The sequence below is a fragment of the Tympanuchus pallidicinctus genome, unplaced genomic scaffold (assembly GCF_026119805.1).
Source record: "Tympanuchus pallidicinctus isolate F22 unplaced genomic scaffold, pur_lepc_1.0 scaffold2, whole genome shotgun sequence".
NCBI lineage: Eukaryota > Metazoa > Chordata > Aves > Galliformes > Phasianidae > Tympanuchus > Tympanuchus pallidicinctus.
In genome coordinates, this window is record NW_026294721.1 from 45,294,944 (window position 1) to 45,318,244 (window position 23,301).

At 42.6% G+C, this 23,301-nt stretch overlaps 1 protein-coding gene across 2 annotated transcripts; it reads right to left on the reverse strand.

Annotated features, from left to right (window-relative positions):
* Window positions 1-22,873, reverse strand: G3BP2 (G3BP stress granule assembly factor 2). Of its 2 annotated transcripts, XM_052683013.1 has the most exons (12): window positions 22,731-22,873; window positions 15,980-16,098; window positions 12,079-12,160; window positions 11,453-11,626; window positions 11,220-11,310; window positions 10,188-10,290; window positions 9,200-9,380; window positions 8,166-8,264; window positions 4,298-4,400; window positions 2,538-2,666; window positions 2,248-2,366; window positions 1-1,350 (listed from the first exon to the last, which is right to left on the reverse strand). In XM_052683013.1, the coding sequence occupies exons 2-12, from the start codon at window positions 16,072-16,074 to the stop codon at window positions 1,078-1,080; spliced, it is 1,449 nt and encodes a 482-aa protein (XP_052538973.1). In that variant the 5' UTR covers window positions 16,075-16,098; window positions 22,731-22,873; the 3' UTR covers window positions 1-1,077. The 2 variants fall into 2 exon arrangements, with proteins under 2 accessions (XP_052538973.1, XP_052538974.1); XM_052683014.1 differs by lacking the exon at window positions 8,166-8,264.
* Between the last annotated feature and the right edge of the window lie 428 nt (window positions 22,874-23,301).

The window sequence follows — 23,301 nt, forward strand, 5'->3', positions numbered from 1 at the left end:
TGATAATTTCAGCAACGTTTACTGATTGACAGATACTGCAATTTTTAATACATTTTTTCCGTGATTTTTTTCAGATGCGTTGCAGCCAATTGGCTTTGCAGGACAGTAGTTCATACACTACACTGTACAAAATCACCAGCAAGACTGGAATGATGTATTCATAGAAGGCACCATCATGCTTGTTACATTACCAGAGAACTCAAATACAGTCAAGACAATTTTCACCGTACAATGCTTATCGAAGGGGAGAGGGGAAGGAGGAGTGTGTTGAGCAGCCATCCCTGTATGAAGAGGGGCAGATAGAAAAATCTGACGTGAGCTATCAAACTCATTAAGGACTCAGGACTACGGCTTCGAAACTCTAGGTTCTGTTTAGTTAACGGCTAAATGGATTCCTTCTGGAATGAACTCATAGTCTTGTTAAGGTTTGTGTGTGTGCATATGTTGGTCACAGCAAGCAGGTTGGACGCCCGCACCATTTCACAAGCTATTCTGTCTGAGTAAGAGAAAGAAGGGTTTTTTCCTCCGATGCCTCCTGCAGATGTCAATACACGAGTTCAAAGTACCCAGTAGTGCATTTTGATGAGTGTGTAAACAAGAGTTTGTTTGGAGCCAAGTGTTCTAAAAAAAACAAAAGAAAACAAAAAGGCAAGCTTCTCCGATTGCACAAATTGCACTGTGTTTCCAACAGTAACAGGCAGAAACAGTAACACTTACACAAAATGTGCAGCAGAGGGCTTTGACTGTAAGGACCTGAATTTTATTGGGCATGTCCTTCAGTTCACTTTTGTTGCAGACAGTTTACTGTTTTGTTGTTTCTGTTGTTGTTTTTTTTTTTTTTTAATCTTTCCAGTCCTCAATTCTCCAAGTCAACATTTATAAATTAACAGTGTGACTTCTGTTGTGAAACTGGGGAAAGAACGTCCACTTTAATTTAAACCGGAAACCAAAGGATGCTTTCACATCAAAGAAATGATCAGAAGGGCGGTGTCACATTCCAAAGCCAAAAGAAATGAACAAGAATGCAAACACGATGGATGATGTACCACTGCCAGGACCGTCTGCCTGCGGTGGAGTTCAGCGACGCTGTCCCGTGAAGCGCCCTTCCATCTGCCCACTGCCTCGTCCAGAGCCGAGCTTCTGCGCCATGCCTCCCCTTGGAGGGGGTCCTCGGCCGTCGCGGTCGCGCATCATGCCACCACCCACTATTCCACGGGGACCCCCGGGGCCTCTATCATTGCGCCGAATATCCCTACGGTCATCACCTCCGCCTCGGGTCTCTCTCTCACGAGCAGCTCTTGTTTTTTTCTCTTCTACGTTCAAGCGCACCTCACCCCGGAACATAATGGGCTTACAGGGAAAATATTCAAGGCACACATTAGTCACCAGTTCACAGCATCCATTTATACAACGAACAGAAAACACCACATTCACTGCATGCCTCTGGCTACCCTTACATGTCGGACAGAAAAACTAACTTTCCTGCAACACATAACCTCAGCCCTAAATGTCACTAAAATGATCAGAGGGCTGGAGCACCTCTCCTACGAAAAAAGACTGAGGGAACCGGACTTTTTTTAGCTTGGAGAAGAGAAGGCTCCAGGAAGACCTCACTGTGACCTTCCAATATTTGAAAGGGCATATAAACAAGAGGGAGAAGGACAGTATACAAGGGTGGATAGTGACAGGACAAGGGGAAATAGTTTTAAACTGAGACAGGGGAGGTTTAGGTTAGATATTAGGAGGAAGCTTTTCACACAGAGGGTGGTGACACACTGAAACAGGTTGCCCAAGGATGTTGTGGATGCTCCATCCCTGGAAGCATTCAAGGCCAGGCTGGATGTGGCTCTGGGCAGCCTGGTCTGGTGGTTGGTGACCCTGCACATAGCAGAGCAGTTGAAACTGGATGATCAACTCAGGCCATTCTATGATTCTATGAAATGGAATACTATTTTTAATTCATTGGCACGCAAAGAATTCAAATGTTTCTAAATAAGAACAGGGGTTGTCTTTGGTCTTTTAACTTCTGGCTTTTGTCTTTCCATCTCAAAGGTCAAGAACCTGGTAGAGCAGTTTAGCTCCCAAATGCTAGAAAGGAGAACTGCTGAGTTCTCTTCACCAGTTCCTCAAGTCACACCTGCAAGTAACCATGCTCCTTTTTCTCAACCTCAGGAACAAGCTGGGACAGACTACACCATATGGGCTTCAGGGCATTCAGCCTATCCTTTGATGGATGCCAATACTTACTTTTGCAACCAAAATTCTCTGGACTGGCTCAGAATCATCAAATACCACAAATCCGAAGTTGGGCAGTTTTCCTCCAACTCCCTTTGTGTTGATGCGGAGTTCAACCACATTTCCAAAGCCTGTGGAAGGAAAAAGCCATATGAATAAAAAACATAATTTACCACCTCCTGCTTCTTCTCAGCCAACATCACATACGAATTCCTCTGAGAATATGAGACCATACGTGAATGTCACACACGTCTCTGACACAGCACATCTGTTTCTTTCCTTAGTCCGAAGTTGGTACTTACTCATGAAGAACTCTTTCAGTTCACTCTCGTCGATGTCATGCGGCAGGTTCCCAACAAACAGCTGATGGCTGTCTGGGTAGCGGATTATTCGGCGATTGTCCGACTCATTTTGCTCCACATCCCCTCTCCCTGTGCCAGGGGAAAGAAGAAAGCAGAGACACTGCAGTTAGAATTAGTGCGTAGGCTCCAACACATCCACCTGCGATTAGCACCAAACATGTGCGCTCAAACCTCCTGTACCTTATAAAGAAGAGGAACTTTGTACTTATCACAATGTATTAAAAAAAATTAGATTTAAGTCACCACTTTATCTATTCCTTCACATAACAACATCACCTTTATTTTGTACTGAACAGTCATGCTTCTAGTCCCCTATCTTTCGTCTCTTTTTATTCCAAGCAGAAGTGAGAGTTTGTAACCTCTTCATCTCAGCTGAAGCACTTTTAAGAGCAGCAAAGGCTGTTCACAGACTTACTTTGAAGAGGAGATGATAGAGTAGGATCTCTACCATTGGTTAATGGAGATTTTATCTCTGTCCCCTGCCACCCACCCAGTAAGATCACAATCAAAGGACTCGGGCTCTGGTACACATTGTCTGTATGGTTTATGTTATGGTTTTGTTGTGTTTACATTCAAGAGTAGGAAAAATGGAGATGTACAACTTGATTTAGCCACAAGTTGCATCTTCCACTCCCTGTTGCATATTACACACAGAGGGGGGGAAAGAAAAAAAGGAATGTCAACTTGTAGCACATGTTCTTGGTACCTTAAGTCTTTTCAGTTCAGTATTGCTCCCATGTGAGGAAATGCCTGCACTGATCAAAGCCAAAAGCAAACAGCACTTTTAAGGCTGACCTCGATCTCACTGAACACTTCTATCAGACCAAATGAATCAGAGCTGGTAGAGAAGCTCACAGCTGCTGAGACTTAACCACTGCTGCATGAAGCACTTTGCAAGCTCCTGACAACTTTTTGCTAGCACTTGGAACAGTCGCAAACATCACTCTCTTCCTTGCAACTCATGACTCATATGCATGGTTCGTACCTTCGTTAGCTATTCAACCATCAATGATTATAGCCTTGGGCTGAGTACTTTTTGTCCACCACTGAGCAGAGGCTACCAATTGACCAGGTCAGACTGATGAATGCCACTCAGAGCACTTTCATGTTCCAACACCACTTCTAATACCTGTCAAGTCATAGGCAACTTTGCTAGCAAAGCCACCCCATGGATTTGGGTACTCTGTATCAGTCAGGGAATGTTGAAGTGTGGCTGCTCATAGGTGAGTACAAACACAAGGTAGCCAAACCCAGAACAGGCAGTTAAGCAAGATGGAAAAATATGTGTACAATTATTGACTGTTTGAGGCCAAGATGGCTGGAAGGTTTTCTTCTAAAATAAAGAGCGCTACAGCCACTTAAGAGCTTTTACTTTCAGCATTCAACAAAAATCAAGGCACATAGAAAAAAAATACTTCTGGAGTACCTTTTTGGAATTGTACTGAATCACACAGAAGGTATTCCGGCACATAAGCAAGTGGTCTGGCTATTAAAAAAGAATTCAGTAGAACAGAGGACTGGAAATACCTCAACTCTGTATCAGATCAATTCCCAGTTCAGATTCAGTATCATCTTCCACATTTCCAGTTGAAGACGGTACGAGTGGACAGTTCACGATCAGTCAAATACAGTACAGTTACAGGAAGATCCCTCAAGGAGTCATCACTCCCACCCAGCCCCACAAAGCCCCATGAGCTGACCTGGTCGAGGTCCACGGGGTGGAAATCCTGGTCGCTCCCTTGGGCGCTGCTCACGCACGCGAGGAGGCTGAGATTGAGCTTCGGGTTTTGTTTCAACTCTTGGCTGAAACAGGAGAACAATTATTATTGAGTACCGTCTATTAAAGAAAAGGCCCAGCAAAAAACAAAACCAAAAAGCAACACAAGACATAGGTAAGTGGCATGCAGAAAATGAAGTCTGGAAGATATACATCCAAGTAAATGTGTTGGGAAATACATTTTTTCATCTCTATAAATTCCTCTGTACCAATCCAGGACTGCAGTGGTCAATATCTCTGCTAAAAGGTTCAAAGCAAACATCTCTCAATCAGAACGTCTCCCCAGAGCACATCTGACATTTACTTTCCATGTGTGACCAGGCACTCAGACCACTCCGTGATTCACAAATCTCTCGACCTGACTGGAATAGATCAGATACAGCGTCCTCATGTCAAGCTCACACTTCATGGGCTGGGAGGTATCTCAAGATGGACACTGAGAGACGGACAACTGTCTGCATCTCTGAGGGACTCTCCCTAGAGTGCAGAAAAATGATTAAGGAAACTACCAAAAGAAAGAAGAGGGAAAAGAATAAAAGGAAACAAAAAGAGCACCTTATGAAGTACAGTAAGGATTTATGATGCAATATGGCCATTGGATAGTAATTAGTTCAGACTTAGTTCCTCAGCTGCTGAGGATGTTCTTCAACTTTCCTAATTTTGAAATCATGATGTACAAAGCACACCCTTTCAATTTTCAGGAACTAGAACACACATTTTCGCAAGCAAAAAATACTTTCAAAGACAATTTGAGAAAGAGAGACACAACCTCCTGCATAAAAATGTTTCTTTGCAGACCGCTGGATACTGAAACAACGTACAGCATTTATTTTCAGTTTGCGCACAGCAGCTGCAGCTCTGTTGGGGTCTTGGAGAAGCAAATTCATCCTTCGGAATGTGAGGACAAGCACTGGCTTCTGAGGAAGATGATTAAAGTCAAGGACAATGGCTGTAAGGCCCCGACTGCTGCAGGAAAGGAGTTTATGTCATGAATCTCCCTTCTTTTCCTTTGAGGACACAGAACATTGGCTACGTCACCAATGTCCTTCCACTAAATCCCACATATAGCCAACCTGTACTCACCAGTCCTGCATTTCACCCAACTTCTCATCTATCACACATTCGCTCACTCCTAACTAAGCCGTGCAAGTTATTCGGTCCTCTATAATTGGTACTATCAGTTTTTTCAGAGTTCTCTGGCACTGCTTTAAGGGGAAGAAGCAAGCAATGGCAATTTGCAACTCTGCACACAAAGCCACAGAATAAGGATTTCAACAGACAATCAGGAAAAAGAAACCACCAACCTCAGCTTCTGGGCCTTTGAGAACAGTGAAGGAAAAGATGACTCCATTATCTGCGGGAGCTCACACAGGGAGGGAAGAGACTACGGCTATGCTTTGCACATACTACTGGCAACAATAGTTAGACCAGCTGTGATGGAGAGGAGGAAGGGCAGACAGAGCAAGAGAAGAGGAGGCTCTGTAGGCTTGAACAATGCCGTTTTTAATATCTTATGAGGTTTAAAAGCTTTTCTGCAGTGAGTTGCCTTCTACAACAGAAGTGCACGCACACAAAGAAGCAACCAGCCAAAGGAAAAACACTAAATGAGATCCAATCAAATGTCCATCACCTCACTTGCATCACAACAGCTGGTTTAGAAGCATACTTCTGACTGCTGCTGCACCATCTCCAAGGTGAACATGAACAGCAGAATGCACTGAAGATCAATCATTCATCACTGCCCTAAAGATATTATAGATTTGCTACTATAAACATGCTAACCATTCCAAAACACGGAAAGACAGAGCAGCTTTCAGCTCCCTCTTCTCCCTTGAATCTGGGCCCAGAAAACTCACATTAGCCTTAAAATACACAAGACTTAAAGCCCAGCTCTGTTTAACACACAAACCCTGCTGCAGGAAAGTCTATCCAAAGTCTGAACACTTTCAAGGTGATGAAGGAATGTAGCCCCTAAACAGATCCTTCCTTGCTCTCATTTCCCAGCCACAAGAAAGAACCAGAGAGCACCATGCCTGCACCACCCTCCAGCACAGTCGAATGAACTAATGCACACAGAGAGGCAAAATAGCTGAAAGTGCCATAAAGGTTCAGCAGTGAGGAATGAAGTGGAGTGATGCTGGAGAAAGCAATAGAAGGAACAGTTCAAATTGCTTTGTGGTATCATTGATGTTGGTAAGAACAGCAACCCAAAGGAGCCACCCACCCACTGCTGCAATCTACGCCACTGTTTTGTGCAAAGCATCTGACACAAGAGAATGTGACAGGATGGGGAAGTGCTACCATTGATTTGTAACTCCTTGCAGAAATTTAAAATGTCTTTCCACCATCCTTCTGTACACCATACCTGAAAAGCATGCAAACCAATGAGCTAAGAGCAGACTCATTCCATCTCCAGAAGAGCTGAGAAATTTCTTCAGAAACTTTCATGCAGACCTCCTTCAACATGAGGTCAGAACTGAAGTAACAAAAAGGTGCAGAACGTGACAAATTGCAGAGGGAGCAGAAAGATCTAGGGGACATCTGTGATTTGTACTCTAGTTTCTTACACCGGTATTTCAAAATGCTTCTTGCATTTTAATTATGAATATAAAAAAAAACTACCCTCTCTACTGCAAATAAGTCACTGTTACAAAAAACACATCTGGTTTTGCTTAAGGCAAATCCATTCTGTATAAGAACAAACACTGCTTTTACTATTCCAATATCACTTGAACAACTCAAAGCTCTGCTGAAGTTGATGAGACACATTTCCCTACTCACTGCACAGTGACACACATCACTCGTTTTCCGCAACAGCCCCGGAGGAGCAGAAGCAGGACCATAGAAGCAGGAGCTTGGTTTTGTGTTTTTTTTGTTTTAAACATGCACTTAGCTTAAGGGTACTCCTAGAAAGGTCCTTCTATATCAGTAACAGAGAAGAACGCAAAGCTAAATCAGCAGCTGCCATAAAACAAACCAGCTGCTCTACTGAAATTACAGTCTTTGTAAAGCATTGGACATGAGAGTACCACAACACACAGTGCTGCTGGAGTATGGCACTGGTAGGAAAGATTAAAGCATGTTGCTTATTTGGAGAATTTTGTATGCATGAAAGCAGCTCAGAGTCTCAAAGCATCTCACCAACTTGGCACGTGCAGAACATAAGATATTGCCCAGTCTTTTCAAACTTTCTCTTTTCTCTCCCCTCCTTTCCACATCAGCCTGGGAATGGGAAGACAGCATTGTCCTGACCAGGACATGTGAACCCTTCCATCCCCCACACAGTCATAAGTTGGTACAGGGTTCTGAGACAAATTAAATATGTATGGATAATGGAGTCCAACATACTTCTGTAGACAATATCTCTTCAAGGCAAACTTGCACCTTCTCAACAAGGATGCACTCTGTTTGACTGCTGGGGCACTTCTGCCAAAGAAATTCCCCTTTCACATACACTTTAGGAAATAACTGCTATGGGAGTAGTTGCTTGAGGGTTTTTTGTTTGTTTGTTTGTGTTCAAATCATATCCCAGTAAGATAGGTAAAAAAAAAAACCAAAGAAAAATCAGTGATTTCCTGTTTTCACATGAGCAGTTTTTAACGTTACCACGATTATACCCAAAGTTACACCTGCTATGTGTATGTGCCTTACACTTACAACAAGGTGAACGCATTCACATTTAAGACAATTAATTTGTGCAATGAAAGTCAAACAAATTGATCTGTTAATTGAAAAACGGAAGCAGTTTGCAGAAGTAATGAGACAATCCAAGGTGTTCACAGATGGGTTACCTGTGAGACCGGTGCTTTAACATGGGGCGGAATTCCAGAGGAGGAAACAGTACCACTAGGAGGCAGGTTTTTACTGGTCACTGAAGCCCAAGAGAAAGCCTGCAGGAAATGCAACAAACCTAGGCTACTCATCATGAAAACCACTGACATACAGGGAAACTTGTCTGCTGAAAATATACTTTTGGTTCATAGCTGACTACTTAACGTTACAAAGATACAGCAGGATTTGCAGTTCAAGCCATTTGTAGACTCCAACGGTACAGAGCAGGGTGTGCAGCTTTTACTGCCACTACTGAAACAAGCTGGGCTCGCTCAGCATCCCCAGCTCACTGCTTCCCTAGCACTGACAATCCTGCAGTGTTCAGTGTTCTTCTGCACAAAGGAAGAGAGTGGATGCCAGAAGTTAGAAATAAAAACAGCAAAGAGGAACAGGATTGAAAAGATCCGGGAGACTGATGTCGGAGCTAGAGAACGACCTCTCTCCAGCTGTCATCCACTCCTCCCATCTCTTTCAGCTACCTCCACGTTACTGTATCAGATGACGCATGGCACTTTTTAAAATTAGGCATCCTGCTTCTAAGGGAGACAATCAAAGCCTCCAGACTTTTTTTTTAACCTATACTATGGATCATTTTTCAAGTGCCAACGCATCATGAGTTTGTTTTTTGTTTTTTTTAAAGGAAGAGCAGTGGTTCCCATTGCATGAGTTTTTCGTTGGTGACGGTCTGGATTGTTTTTTTTAATATACCTTAACTACACATTTAAAAAGGTTAACACATGCATAAAACCACACACACACTTTACACAGCATTACATCTACAATACATAACTTGAATAGCATTGAAGAACAACTTTTTTGGTGACATTTCACAACTTTTTTTTTTTTTTTTTTTTTTTTTTTTTTTAAGTTGAAGGTTGAAATCTAAACAGTGTCAGATATGAAAAGAGTTTGGCCACTCAAAATGACTAAGATCAGATCCAAACCTTTTGGTTTACCATCTGCACCAAGAAGCACAATACGTATTTTAACTGACCTTTGGTGGTTCTTGGGGTAGTGAAACAGGTTCTACAGGAGGTGGAGAAGGAGACTTCTCTTCCAGCTCCTCAAGAGCCTTTTCTTCTACCTCAGTCTTCAGCTCCTCAGGTTTTGTTTCTGATTCCAATTCCGGCTCAGGCTCATGAGACGATTCTTCCAGTGCCTCCTCTATACCATTGCTACAATAGTCAAATGCATTTTATGCAGCTTTTCAATTGCTTCCTTCTTATGGCTTTTTCTTAAAGTTATACAGTGGTAATGATTGATTTTGTAATGATTGGTTTCCTAGTTGTTACCATATGGTACCTTTGTATATGATATCATATTAAGTTAAGCTGTGCACTTATAGCTGCACACTAAGCCAGATTTTATTTCTGCTAATGTGAGGACGTTTTACAGTTTTTAACAAAAAATCTGAAAGTTAGATATAGAAACCCTTGAAGGAATAGATGATGAACTCAAGAACTGTTTCTGTTCATAAGGAAACCAGACAGTCAGATCTGGCTCTTTAAAAGCAATGCCCGGCATGTTTAAAAAAGCACTTAAAAAAAAGTCTATTTTTCCAAGGCAACTTCTCAAAAATTACCTCTCCCTTCCAGCTTCAAGCACCAGCTAAATTGAGGAGTAACACATGATTAACCACTCTCTCATTAAAACATCTGTTCATACAGATTATTATAACATATCACTACTGTAAGCTTACATAATGAAGACTGCATTAAGTATGTACACAAGCACACTTACTGCCTTTTTATCTCATATTTGAAACTAGAAGTGAAAACAATAGCGGACATGAAACCTCCCCTCCTTTCTTTCTCCGGTCACGAAATCAATATTTCAAATGTGATGTTGACACAGCATAGATCCATATCAGTTTAAGTGTAATTTCCTAGATTAACTGCTAAATCACATCCAAAGCCTAAACCCAAAGCAGTTCTGTTGTTTTTATTTTAGAAAGCAATGCTGTAATGAAATGGCCTTCTTACGTGACAGGATGATTCTCATAGTAGGTACTGCTTGCATTTTCTTGCACAGGTTCAGGTGACGGTTGTCTTTCCTCTTGTTCTTCCTCCACCTCCTCTTCAGACTCTGCCATGAAAGAAACAATTCCTTGAGCACCTCTGCAAGCATACATAAGCCTCACCTACAGTACAAGCACGTCGAACTAGTAGTATAACAAAATCACACGTCATCAACAAAATAAGGCAAAATGAGTTGAGAAGAAAAGTGAGAGCCCCTTCTATTCTTTTTCAAAGGCTTTGCTTCCTACTGTTTTCACAAAAATGACACCCCAGAGATATACCTACTACCATTACTACTACTATTGTGAGGAAGAGTGAAGGATCTTTTGAAGCAGCAGGACACTTTCATATGTTGTCCACGTAAAATAAACATTATTAGCTCTTAAAATCACAGTATCTAACACTAACAAAGTAAACCTCAAACACAAGAAGAATCATTTGTCTAAAATGTTTTGTTCCATGCTGTTGAGATTAAATAAATCTCTGAAATTACCCAGTACATCCCAGCTGTACTCTCCTTTGATTTGCTTTGGCTCAATAGACTGGGCAAGAGAAAAATCATCCAGAACAATAAAGTTCAGCTCAGGGACAGAAACGAACCCCTGAACACGATGATGATATGGGAGTGAATGATACTTCATATTTGAAAAAACAGTTACATTTTATTTGACTGACCACAGAAATCTAGCCTACTAAACAACACTCAGATGTAGCAAAACTACTACTGCTCACTACAACCCTTCTTCACCAAGTCTCATCCACCCGAAAAGGCAGTGCAGTCCCCACAGAAATAAGGTTTTAATGTAAGACCTCCATTTTCCAATGTTGAAGACAGCACATAGTCCCAATATTATGACCTACATTCTCCCTTAGCCACATACTACGCTACATGAGAATGGAACAGTTTGCATCTTTCCGTGTCCTCCAAACACTCTGAAAGATTGGCACCATCAGACAAATAAACCAACTCTACACCACAAGTACAGTTCTTCTTACCTTCATCAAGTTCTCCTTCAGAATCCCCAAATACTTCATCTTCATATCTGAAGATATCGTTATGTACATAGAACTTGTTTGGAACAGACCCCTGTAAAAGAGCAACACACACTTGGTTGTGTATATGATACGTTAGAACTCATCAGTACGTATGGATTGGAGATGTAAGCTTTGGGGCACACTTCGTAAGCTTTGGGCCATTTGAAGTTCAACATGATCTTACAGCTACTTACCTCTGGAGCAAGTACAAAGGTCTGCATGAACTTCCTCATGGGCTGTCCATTGTTAGACAGCTCCCCCATGACTTGCACCACCACCCCATCGCTCAGAGTGGCATGAGCATCCACATGGCGAATCTTGGTGTGGCACTCACTGAACTGCAGTGACATCACTTTCTTGTGTATCTCCTGGAAACACACAGTTATATTTCAGCTACACTGAGTTTTATACACAGCTTCACACCTAAGTCTCAACAAACAGAAAAAGCCCCCCACTGAAGTTCAAAAGGCAAATGCAGGAACCCAGGAACATCTTTCACCAAGAAGAGTCTATCTGAGCTTAGGGAATTAGTTTTTCATCATGACTCAAATACCGTTCAGGACAGTCAAAAAGGTTACCCTTCCTAAATATATTTTCTCCATTTAGATGCAAAGCTGATATATCAAACATAACCCACAGTAACAGCAGCAGCAATCAAGACAAAAAAAGCCATAAAATATTTATATAGGTGTCTGAATAGGAGGCACTATAGCAATCTGCTATTTCCCAGATAGGAAAGTCAAACAATTTGTTTAAAAATGAAAAACTACATTAAGCTCTGAACATTAATAAGGACTTCAGGCCCAACGTTGATACATACAGCTTGGCCATACACTGCTTCTTGTGGCTTCCCACTAGCATCCAGTCCTCCATGGACATAAGAAGAATTCCTGCCATAAAACCTGCAAATGAAAAGATAGTAAAGATAATATCAATGAAAAAAAAAAAAAAGAAAAAAAAAAAAAGAGCCAAAACCAACAATATTTTAGCCACCAGTTACAGATATCAAGGTATTTGGAATTTCAGCACAAACAATTCAAGATCAATTCTAAGATTCCAAGAATACAGAAGGAAAGACGTTTAACATTCAGCAGTCTGATTTACCCACTCTAACTGAGCTGGCTATTTGGTCTTGGGGTTCCCTGAACATTAAAGCCATCTGCCTATGGTAAAATTAATCTACCCTCTACAATTCTTAGAATTAGCTAGCAAATGTTATATTATTTGCACTCATTGCACAATAATCTACAATAACTGAAGCACCACTTCTTACCACCTCCACTGTTTAACTTTCAGCACAAAGCTCACATTTTGCACTTGTGACAGCCAGCTAGCAGCAGTGGCTTTTCTCATCTTGCACAGAGCACACGCCTACTGAGCTCTTAAACCAATAAAAAACAAAAATGAAAACCATTTCTTGACCCAATTTTGGATTTGTTTTCAAAACCACTTCCCCCCTACCCTCTGCATCATACACTTGCTTTCAATATTTTTCTTACATTTCAGGGATATTTCTGTACCCTCTTTCCACTTCCAAGTTCTGAGTCTTGAAATGCCTAAGTCACATTTTGTATTTTTACTACCAGCTTATAAAGCATGTGACAAATGCTTAATACCCTGTAAATTCACATTAATAGCCAGGAAGGCAACAACATAATGTTGCATTTCATTTCAAATCAAGCTTTGCCTCAGGAATGACCGCCATGAGGTCTTAATTCCAATATTTCACCACTTCCAAAGAATTCTGCTAATGTCCACCCCTTAATGGTGTTTGATGTACGAAATAACATTTCCTTTTGGTATTTTCATGAACTGTTTGTCACACAGCAAGGATACAGAATGTTTGCCTCTGGCTAAACAAGCAGTGCACAACATAAGCATTAAGATGAGGAATCAAACATGAGAACACGTGCATTTGCCATTTCTTGTTTTATCCCACTAGACCAAGAAACTCCTTCCAGTTCCAATTTCCTACAAATACCAGGCCAAGATTATAACTGCCCTTAGTTTCCAACAAGAAATTATAAATTAAACTATTTTCTTTGGTACCAGCTGCATAATGGTGGCTTTGAGCATGCTCTAGGACTTTCTAACATAAAAATCAAGGTTCAGTTAAACCAGCAGGTAGGCAGGTGGGAAACCACCCTTTAGCTCTCTGATGGTCAGTGCATCCCATCAAGTACTTCCCACAGGGAGACCAGTAGTTCTAGCTTGCTTTCAAGGAACTGTTCAAACTCTCTATCAGGCAGAAAACATAACAAATGGGAATTGCAGATCAGGAAAGGAGGCTCTACTGAGTCCTCACACACATGGAAATATGCACTGTAAAATAAGGGGCAGTAATACTATACAAATGACACCAAGAAGGACCCATTTTGAGGGCAAATTTTTAAAATCTCTGCATGTCCCTCGATAAGCTTTGGAAAACAGATGACAGACACTTGGTGCATTTCCCTCGAAGAATAAACCAAGAGCATTAGCACTTGCTGCCAAAATCTCTTGCTCACTGCAAAAATTAATCCTTTTCTTTCACCGTCAGGTTCTGGGAAGCCAAGAATTCAAAATGTTTCTATGGCAATGTGCAAGTTGTTGCTTGAAATCACAGCAGGAGGAAGATCAGAGAGAAGGCGCCCTCTCAGAAGAGCATCACACACACGCAAGGTGTGGCCAATGAACACAAAGGCAAATGCCCTCAACGTGCTGAGTGTCTCTACAGGCACCCTTTTGCCTCATGTGCAGCCTGCTATAAATTTTATGCCACCCTAAACTGGAAGCATCAGCCCACATCCATAATGCACCAGGGAATGCCAACTCTATGATGCTCATGTAGCAGGTGTCAACATCAATGCAATGGAATTAATATTGCATTAAAGGGGAAGCAGGGGCAAGGCAAACCTGAAATAGCTGCTTGCTCTTTGGCTGAAGCAGACAGAAAGAAAAAACATTCCAGCAGTATTTTGCTTTCTAAATCAAAACACATGTTCTCCTCCTCCAAGTCCTGCCAAGGTTACAATTGCCATCATTACAGGTAAATGCTCTTGCAAACAAAACAGACTGCTTTCAATAGTGAGTTTGAGGTATGGGTGATTTATCCCTATATTCAACTGTCATTGAAACAAAAATGTTACAGAAAGAAAAGGGCAATCTCCCAGCAAAAGTAACAGAATTCCCCTTATACCGTTCATACTAAGCTTTAAAGCACTGCATAAACACCTCATCAGCTCTTTTCCTCTCTTCATGCAAATACTTTTTGGGTTTAAAGTGAAATGACAGCACACTTCACAATAAACTTGCCTTATCAACTTGGGCTTTTCTATCCTTCAGCAATTACCTGGTTGTTTGGCTATCAGGAATTCCACTGCGTCCTTTGCTCAGGTATAATTGTTGGTGCTGTCACACCCTTTGTAAGTCTTAGAAGAATTTCAACTTCCCAGTCTTCACAGGCAATGGATGGTTAGCTATATGGACAAGATACTAACTACTGACAGAGCAGGTAACAAATCTATCTGAGAGCTGCATCTGAAACCAACAAGAAGACACAAGCCCTTTCCCAGGCCATCTGGAGAGATGCCCCAGAAATGATATGCACACAACACAACTCTTGGATAAGAGAAAACTGCAAGTTTACACACAGGTACCAGCGTGTTACATGGATATACTTATTAGCTGCTTGTTGGACCTAACTCTTTTGTTGAAGTGTTGGGGCAAGGAACAAATCTGCAATTTTTGAAAATGCTGCTTGGGTCTCCAGCTAGACTACAAAGCATAGTGCCTGGAAACATGCTGCTCAGGCAACCCTTCCCCTTAAGATCTACATTTAAAGTCAGAAAAGAAAAACAAACATTGTTCCACAGCAGCTCAGTGATTTAAGTAAAAACGATACCATCCATTTTCCCTATCTCACAGCTCCAGATGAAAAGAGACATTATTCACAAGGCTGAAGTCCTCAGCTTCCCATCAAGGAGCTCTAACTTCAACAATTCCATTTCTCCACAATCAACCTGATGTCAAGTTCTGATAGAAGAGATCCAAGAAGCAATGTTTCTAAAAACAGCAGCAACAAGAAACACTTGCAAAGCCAACTTCACCTTTATCAAAAGTCTGTGTTGCTCTGAATCCAAATGTGGAAATACAGTATCTTAAGTGACAAACGGTACGTAGGCAATCAGAACCATAAAAAGAAGGAACACATCCAGAGCTGCAGTGAAACAGCAGGCACAGGTAAATAAAACCTGTGCATGTGCCAATGCCTTGTCCATGCCCTGACTTCTATACTTAGATCTCCAGTCATGACCTAGACAAAAGCTACTCAAAAGATAATACAAAATTCAGTACACTGAAAGTCAGCACGTTTGTCTCTGGTGCAGCACATAGGTGCTTCATCCACAACTTTCCTTCCTTCTTTATTTTATTTTTTTAAATTTTTTAATTTTTTTATTTTTTTTAAATAACATTGTTTCTCTGATTCTCCCAGATTACCACCCTACCTGTGAGAAACAGCTCACTTTTCCAGGCAGGAAATATCTTAAGAACAGCCATACATCCTATAAATACATCTGGTTCTGGAATCTGAAGGCTTTTTTCTGTAACATGTTTTCCAAGCACCCAAAAGTTAATCAGGTCAATTTCCTGCCACACTCAGAAACTACTGAGTATCTGATTTTTGATAAAGAACACGTGTTTCTGTTCAAAACCATTGGTTACTGTTGTGTCAGTGTTACCTGTGCAGGAAGTCAGGAGCTTTATTGAGCAGAGTGTAGTACTGTCTGACGAACTCCCGCCCTACAAGCAGGGGACTGGGCTTCTCCATCACCATTTCTTTGGTACACAGGGTCGAATGCTGCAATTAAAAGTATTCCTGTTAGTTTGAAGACAACCCTATATATCACAATGTCCTAATAAAAGGATTAGTATAGTGATATTAGAAGTGAAACAATTACACAAACAGGAACTTGAATTCAAGATCCATCCCCAGCGTTCCTTGGAGTAAATACAAAGATTTCTTCCTGTTAACATCCCATTCTGACTGAAAAGAAACAGGGAAAACAAATGAACTTTACTCAGTCCCTTGAAAATGGGGCACTTCCTACCCTGCCCTAAGACAAAAGAGATTATTGAGAGTGTCTAGCACTATTTATTTGACTTTTGGCAATTAAATTGACGAATAATTAAAAGGTTGGAATAGATCCTAATGGGATGGAGGAGAATTGAGGATAAAAAACAAACAAACCAACAGTGAAATAGAATTCGTGGGTTGAGATAAAAGCTATTTAGAAAAGGAAAAAAGAAATAGCAGTAATGATAATTTTATATAAACAAAACAAGCAACGCACAGGCAATTGCTCAGCACCTGCCAACCAATGCACAGCCAGTCTTCGAGCAGTGGCAGCACCCCCTGACCAACTCCCCACTGTTTTCAAGCATTTTCTACAACACATCATGCACCATGGAATATCCCTTTGGCTAGTCTGAGTCAGCCATTCTAATTTTGATCCCTCCCAGCTCCTTGTGCCTCCCAGTTACCTCACTGGACAGGACAGTACAAGTAGCCAAAATGTCCTTGCCTCTCTCTAGCACTGCTCTGCAATGACCAAAACATCACTGTGTTATCAACACTGTTTTTCTCCTAAAACCGCAACAGAGCATCCTACCAGATACTATAGAGAAAATCATCTCTGTCCCAGTTGAGCCTAGGACCCACGTGAGTAGACCTTCCACCCGCAATTTTGCACACTGGCTCCTGTTTTCACATGGTCTACCTGGAAGCATGATCTCATCAAGGTATGCAGTAGCAATGCATCTCCCACCCCAGTCCTCTGCTCTCCAGGCTTCAGAGTCCAGCACTCTCAGTCCTCTCTCTCAAGATACCCCAGTCTCCAACAACCTAAAATAAGATTTCTGTTTTCTTATGAAAATAACCTCAGCTCAGCAATCAAAACTATGGGCCATGTAAAAGGCTGTTCCCATCACAGCTTTCCAAGGACAGAAAGCACACAAGGAGAAATTTAGAAATTAACTTCAGCTCAAAAGAGCCTGTAATTAAAGGTGAAATGCATACAGGAGTATCACAAACACATCAGATCTGGCATCAATAAGACCTGATGAAAACAAAACACCCAAGTACTTTTGCTCATGTAATATTAAAATAAACCCAACCAAGCCACAAACAGTACCTCAAACTATTATCAAACACCATGAGTCAGAAATGCCCTCAAAGCAATGGTCTCAGAAACAGCCAGCAGGCAAGGTCTTGAACACAAGTTCTGAAACTGGAGATAAGAAATCAGAAAACATATATGGGCTTATCCAGAATTTTAAAGACAATCCTCCAAGACTTGGGAACACTGAATTAACTGAGACTTGTGGAAACTCCCAAATGACATTTATTTTTTAGGTATAATTACCAAAATTATTTCCAAGAATACCACAGAAAACCACGGGCTTGAGCCATGCCCATGCTCAAAGTAGCATCTGCTGAAAAACTCAATGCAAACCATGGGAGGATCTTCCTGACCTGACTTATACTATAGCAATAGTGTGCACAGGCAAATGGTACTTAGAAGCCAACCTTAAAAGAGTAAATAAAAATTAAAGAAACAGGTGACACAACGCTTCTCTGCTGCCCTGTCCCCAAGGAGGTGAGAACACAGTGCCACAATCACTACAAGCACTTGGGAGAAAATACAGGGACAGAACTTCCTAATTTCTTTTCTTTTTTAAATCAGAACCTGTTGAAGAGCCAATCACAGCCAGAACACATCCCTATAGCATTAAGCACAGTACACATGTTAACAAATTGCTGCATACCGCATGGAGCACTGAAAACACCTCTGGGTACAAAACACAATAACCTAGGAGGGAGTTATTACCCCACACCAGAGCTGTATTGCACACAAGTTTTTCATTAGAAGTGCTATTTCAGCAAACCCAAGAAAGACAAGTGCACAATAATCACACACAGCTAACTCTTCCTGTACAACACAGAGAAATGGGTTCACGTGCTGCTGAAGGAGACGTGTACAGTCCACCTCTGCCCATGTTTCAAGTGAAAGGACCATTACCTCAGAGAATACCACTGTTTAACAGGATGTATCTGTATAACTCTTCGCCTTTCCAACATTATTCTCTGCACCACCTCTTCAAATATTCTTACAGAGTTAGAAGAGGCTTACTGAACCTCTAAGTCATTAGAAGGCAACTAAATAAAAAGGCAAGCACTGCTTGTTACCAATCAACATGCGTCCCGAGAACCCAGGTTTACTGTACGTTTGCGCCTTGGTTGTTCCAGGTAGTGCTGCACCTCCTCAAGGCCCAGGACCCAAGTCCCAGCCGGCCTGGTGATTTGGGAGCTGAATGAACCTGGGACATTTAAGCCAAAACATAAACTGCCTGAGTGCCAACAAAGGTGATTGCTGATCTGCACCAACGTGAACAGTCAGGACTGAAACCAGCAGTTATCTCTATGTTCTGCCACACACTAGCAGAAGCCCCATATGTAGACAAAGAGTAACCATCTGAGCAATTTCTCAGTGAAATAAAAGGAATCACTTTTTTTTTTTTTTTTTATAAGCCTCCACAGTATTTGGGAAAAGGTCTCCGTAAGAACTTATCACTAAAGATGCTGGAGCCTATACCGGCCAGAAACAAAACACTGTCACAGAGACAGCCAACAGAAGAAATAACATTTATCTATTGGTTTCATTACAGTGCAATTACTGTGCTTCAGAAGCCCCTTATGCCACATACCTGACAAAAGCCACATAGCTGGAGCAGCACAACCACCCCCATGTAACTACTTGCAGGCAAGCTGCCCCAGCAGCTAACCAAGTAGAGCCAACTTGCTGCACTCGTGCAGTACTGCCATTTCCTGTGCTATCAGCAAGGCACGCTGAATTCACAGTGCATTCCTGCGCTGAAGAAAACCACACCCACACTAACAGACCTTGTATCAGACTGCAGGATGAGGAACCAAGAAAACAAAAGATATTTTCTTCTGAAAGGGAACACCAACTACAAATGAAGGACAACACTGAAATAAGTATTATCTTTGTGACAGCAGCAAAGCTACATCGAATAACATTCCTGTACGGGGTTATTGCAGACTTCTCTCAGCTCTGCAAAAAAACACCCTTTGATGATACTTGTTAAGAGACAAAACAATGAGACATAGCTGAGTTAGGACAACTGTGCTCAAGTGTTTGGTTATCAACTGTAGCAATAATCGCTCAAGAGAATTAATAATGCCATGCATTCAGCCTGTAATAATCTTTATGCACTAAACTTCCATTTATTAAATTGTGTTTGCTAATTCTTCATGTAGGAAGGGAAAACATCAAAACAAAAACCCTACCAATCCATCAGTTTGCAAAGGAAGGCAGCAGCAATTTGTTCCTAAAAAGGTACAGAGGAGCACAAAGTGCAGAGCAGTCACAACATCCACCAACACACATCTTACCTATCAGATCTTTCACATTACAGAAGCTTTCGTTTTTCCTCAAAACAAAGTTTCTGACACAATTTTCCTTAGCATGTAGAAGCAGCAGTGTGACCAGTCACATGTGAAAGGCACTAGGGGTAGGTTATGGAGGTCACATGGCAAGGACAAGCAGGCTTTGCTTTATTTAAAAATATATATAAGCAAATTAATGCTTTTGATGTATTGACAGGCAAGTTTCATCCTTCACACTCTGCCTGCAATTCTTCCATGACTAAAGGAACATGGCTAAGGAGCTACTGCTTCACAAATATCTGCAGCAGTGTGGTTTGTTCTTGCATTCAGATGTCCGCAGCTTTTGCCAAGATTGATTACCAGGATGGAATATACCATTTAAATTCAAAATAAAATTTGGCAAAACACTCTTGAAAAATCAGAAGATGTTACCCATGCAGTGAGCACACAGAGTGAAGTCCCAGCAGATATCATGCTGCTTCCCATCTAGCAGCAGTGGAGGAAAAAAAAAGGAGAAAGTGGTTTTCTCCATCTTGGACAGGATTCTCCTAAGCCCAGACCATCACGAGAGATAAAACTGGGGCTTCCAGAAGGCCAAGAACCAACCACACTTGAATTGCTTTTCCTAACACAGACAACCAAATAATGCCTTAAAGAACATGCTTGCTGCTGTGATCTATGTGAGATCTCACTGCTGCAATACAGTGTGTGAGTAACCACACCTTGAATAAAGCAAAAACTTTGCTGCAATGGTCAGTCCAGCTGGCACAAGCTGTAGCACAGCCCTGCCACACTGGTAATATTGCAGGCAAAAGCAGAATAAGCACTGACCAAACTGAAACAATACTGAGAGCACAACTGAAAGTCCCTGACAGCCAGTTCATTCCTGAAAGCAACTTCTCCCTTCCTTGCTCTGCAAGGTAAGCATTCATATCATCCTACATCAGCAAGTAAGAGCCCGTGAACCTCAATAATATCTCAGAGAATTACTTCGCTTTATGATCTCCTTTATTAAATCCAATAGGATCTGAACTGGCTGAGCCCCAGGGCAAGACATGTGGCTCTTTCCAATCAACCTGTTCTGTGATAGGTTTTGTTTTATGCTGCCTTTTTTTTGTTGTTGTTTTTTGTTTTTTTGTTTTTGAGGAGCTTAATGGCACTGTGTATTTTAGGCATAAGACTACTGATAGGGACCATCCAAAAGAGCCAACACTCACCTGAATAAAAGCAGCAACAACACCTGCAGTCACTGCCACCTCCTCCCAGGAAGCCCCTTTCAGCTCCCTCTCCCTGGACCCTGCCATTCAGCAATAGTTTCTGTGCCTTTCTCCTGTCACCAAATCTACCCACCAGCCTGATACACTGCTCTTCTCACATATTCCCCGAGTTGCAAAGAAGGTCTTCACTTGCCGTATGCCCTCAAAAAAACTGACATCCAGTATCACAATTGCTACACGGAAAAGAAAGAATCCAATTCAACATTGTGTTAAGACACTACGCGGGGTCAGTGTATGCTCAGCATCCTACTATACTCTCTCAGCCCTAATGTAGATGTATAATTTGAAACCTCAGTTTTATGCAGAACATAAAATCCAGAAAAACAGTAGCAGATCAGTACATTGGATGGTTGGCTCCCCGTGCTCTCTCTCCAGTTTAAGCTGTGCTAATGCAGAAGAGATTTTGTTCTGCTAATGAAAAATTCATACAATACAGATCATAGTTCCCTACAGTGAGCCAAAATCTGCCAATGGGAATATTACAAGAACATTTTTCATGGTAAACAAGGATTAAACCCAAGCTACCAGAGCCCTGAACAAGTCTGGAAGCAGGATGGTGTTCCCTTAGGAATAAGAAAGCTTTCTCAAGACAGGTATGACCCTGCAGGCATGTGTATGGTCACAATGAACACAGAACACCTTTTTAACGATTCATTAACTCCAGCAGTTAAAGCAAGACCAGCTCGGCAGTAACAACATCTTCTGAGCTGGAAATGTAAGGTTAAGAATGTGGTACCTGCTCATCACAGCATAACACAGATCTTCTGCCAGGGACTTGCTTCACTAACATAGCTCTCCTGAAAGAGACGTGCACGTCCATAGGAGGGCTCACTCCATGACTGCACTGCATTGTGCCACACAGCACTGAGCAGGGCAGCATAGCTACGCTGCAGAGAAACTGCTGCCATTGAGCTGCAGTGACCTTATTCTGCTCCTGCTCACAAATTTACAGCACACAGAAGAAAAAGAGGAAGACCCTGAGGCAGCTGAAAGCACCTACTATGAACAAGAAAAACATACTAGGAATTCTCTCTGCCTTCAAATCCCTCTACCACTACAGGTTAGAGAGCAGAACACTGTCTTTAAGGATGTAGGTTTCACATCCAGAGCCTGCACAACAACTGACCTAAGAAAAAAGTACTGCACCCTGTGTCTTTGCAGATCAGAACCACTTCAAGCATCTTCACACTTCACTTTGTAAGAAAGCAGAATACTGGCACACTGAATTGTATCTACAGAAGGCTCAAAGATTGCAAAAAAATCACACGACAATCATAAAAACTAGAAAATGAAGTAATGTTTTCTGAGTGAAATGTAGCCATGGCCGCATCTTTCCTCCCTCCCCCCCACTGCACTGGCTCTTCCGGTGCCTGGCGCAGAGCTCAACGCCCAACGGCACCCCACCACCGTAGCAACGCAAAATCCCCGTTCTGGGGATGATGCTGCTGCGCACCTCGACGCTGCGTGATGCAGCCCTCCGAGGGCAGCAAAACCCGAAAACACCCCGCGCCCTGCTTAGGAACAAAACGAGAGGCTCACAGAAACCCGCTCGGCGCGTAGAGTTCTTCCCCTGGAGGGAGCCCATAAGGCTACAGAAGAGACAGGGACCCTCCGGCCGCCAGGAGCAAAAGCCCCAACCCCGCCGCACGGCCAAGGCCCGAAGGCGTTGCAGCACGAAGGACAGAGCGGACCCCGCGTCGCTGCTGACCCCGCGCTCCCCTCCTCCCCTCCTGCCACAGCGCTCACCCGGGGAAAGAGACTCGGCGTGCGCGGGGCCGCGGCGCTCCCCCCGGGGCCTGCTCGGGGCCGGCAGCGGTGTCACAGGGCGGAGGGAGGGGCCGTGCGAGGTGACGTCCGCGGGGCGCGAGTCTACTCTCCGCTTCCGGCGGAAGTCTTTGCACTGAGGTCACTTACGCCACGGGTGGTGCTGTACTTCCGGAGGAAGTCCCTTCGGCTGAGAGAGGTCAGCTTCCGGCGGAAGTGCCCTTACGGGGAGTCGGCGCTGATGCGGATGGGTGTGGTGCCAGTCTTCGCGTTTAGGGTCGGTGCTCCGCTGAGGGAGGCGTGCGTTTTTATCTTACGTTAGAATAATGCTTGTTTTCTATCATCTATTTTGTAACAACCGAGTGGAAAATAAAACTTGACAGAAAATGCTGAGTTTCTCGTCGCAGTCGCTGAGGGGAGGAGACCCCCCTCTCACAGTACACCGTGACCCACTGACGCCTGCTGGGAATTGCAGCAGCATAAGGAACCACGTTGCTGTTGTTGTGAATGTGCGACCCCGGCCACAGGGACGGCCCTTTCACGGCCCACGGGT

Coding starts and splice junctions, on each gene's coding strand:
- G3BP2 (XM_052683013.1), bottom strand. CDS start 16,074: ATGGTGATGGAGAAGCCCAGTCCCCTGCTTGTAGGGCGGGAGTTCGTC. Junction 4,401..8,165: donor TTAAAGCACCGGTCTCACAG/GTAACCCATCTG, acceptor CTCCTGTTTCAG/CCAAGAGTTGAAACAAAACC. Junction 2,367..2,537: donor ACTGAAAGAGTTCTTCATGA/GTAAGTACCAAC, acceptor TTCCTTCCACAG/GCTTTGGAAATGTGGTTGAA.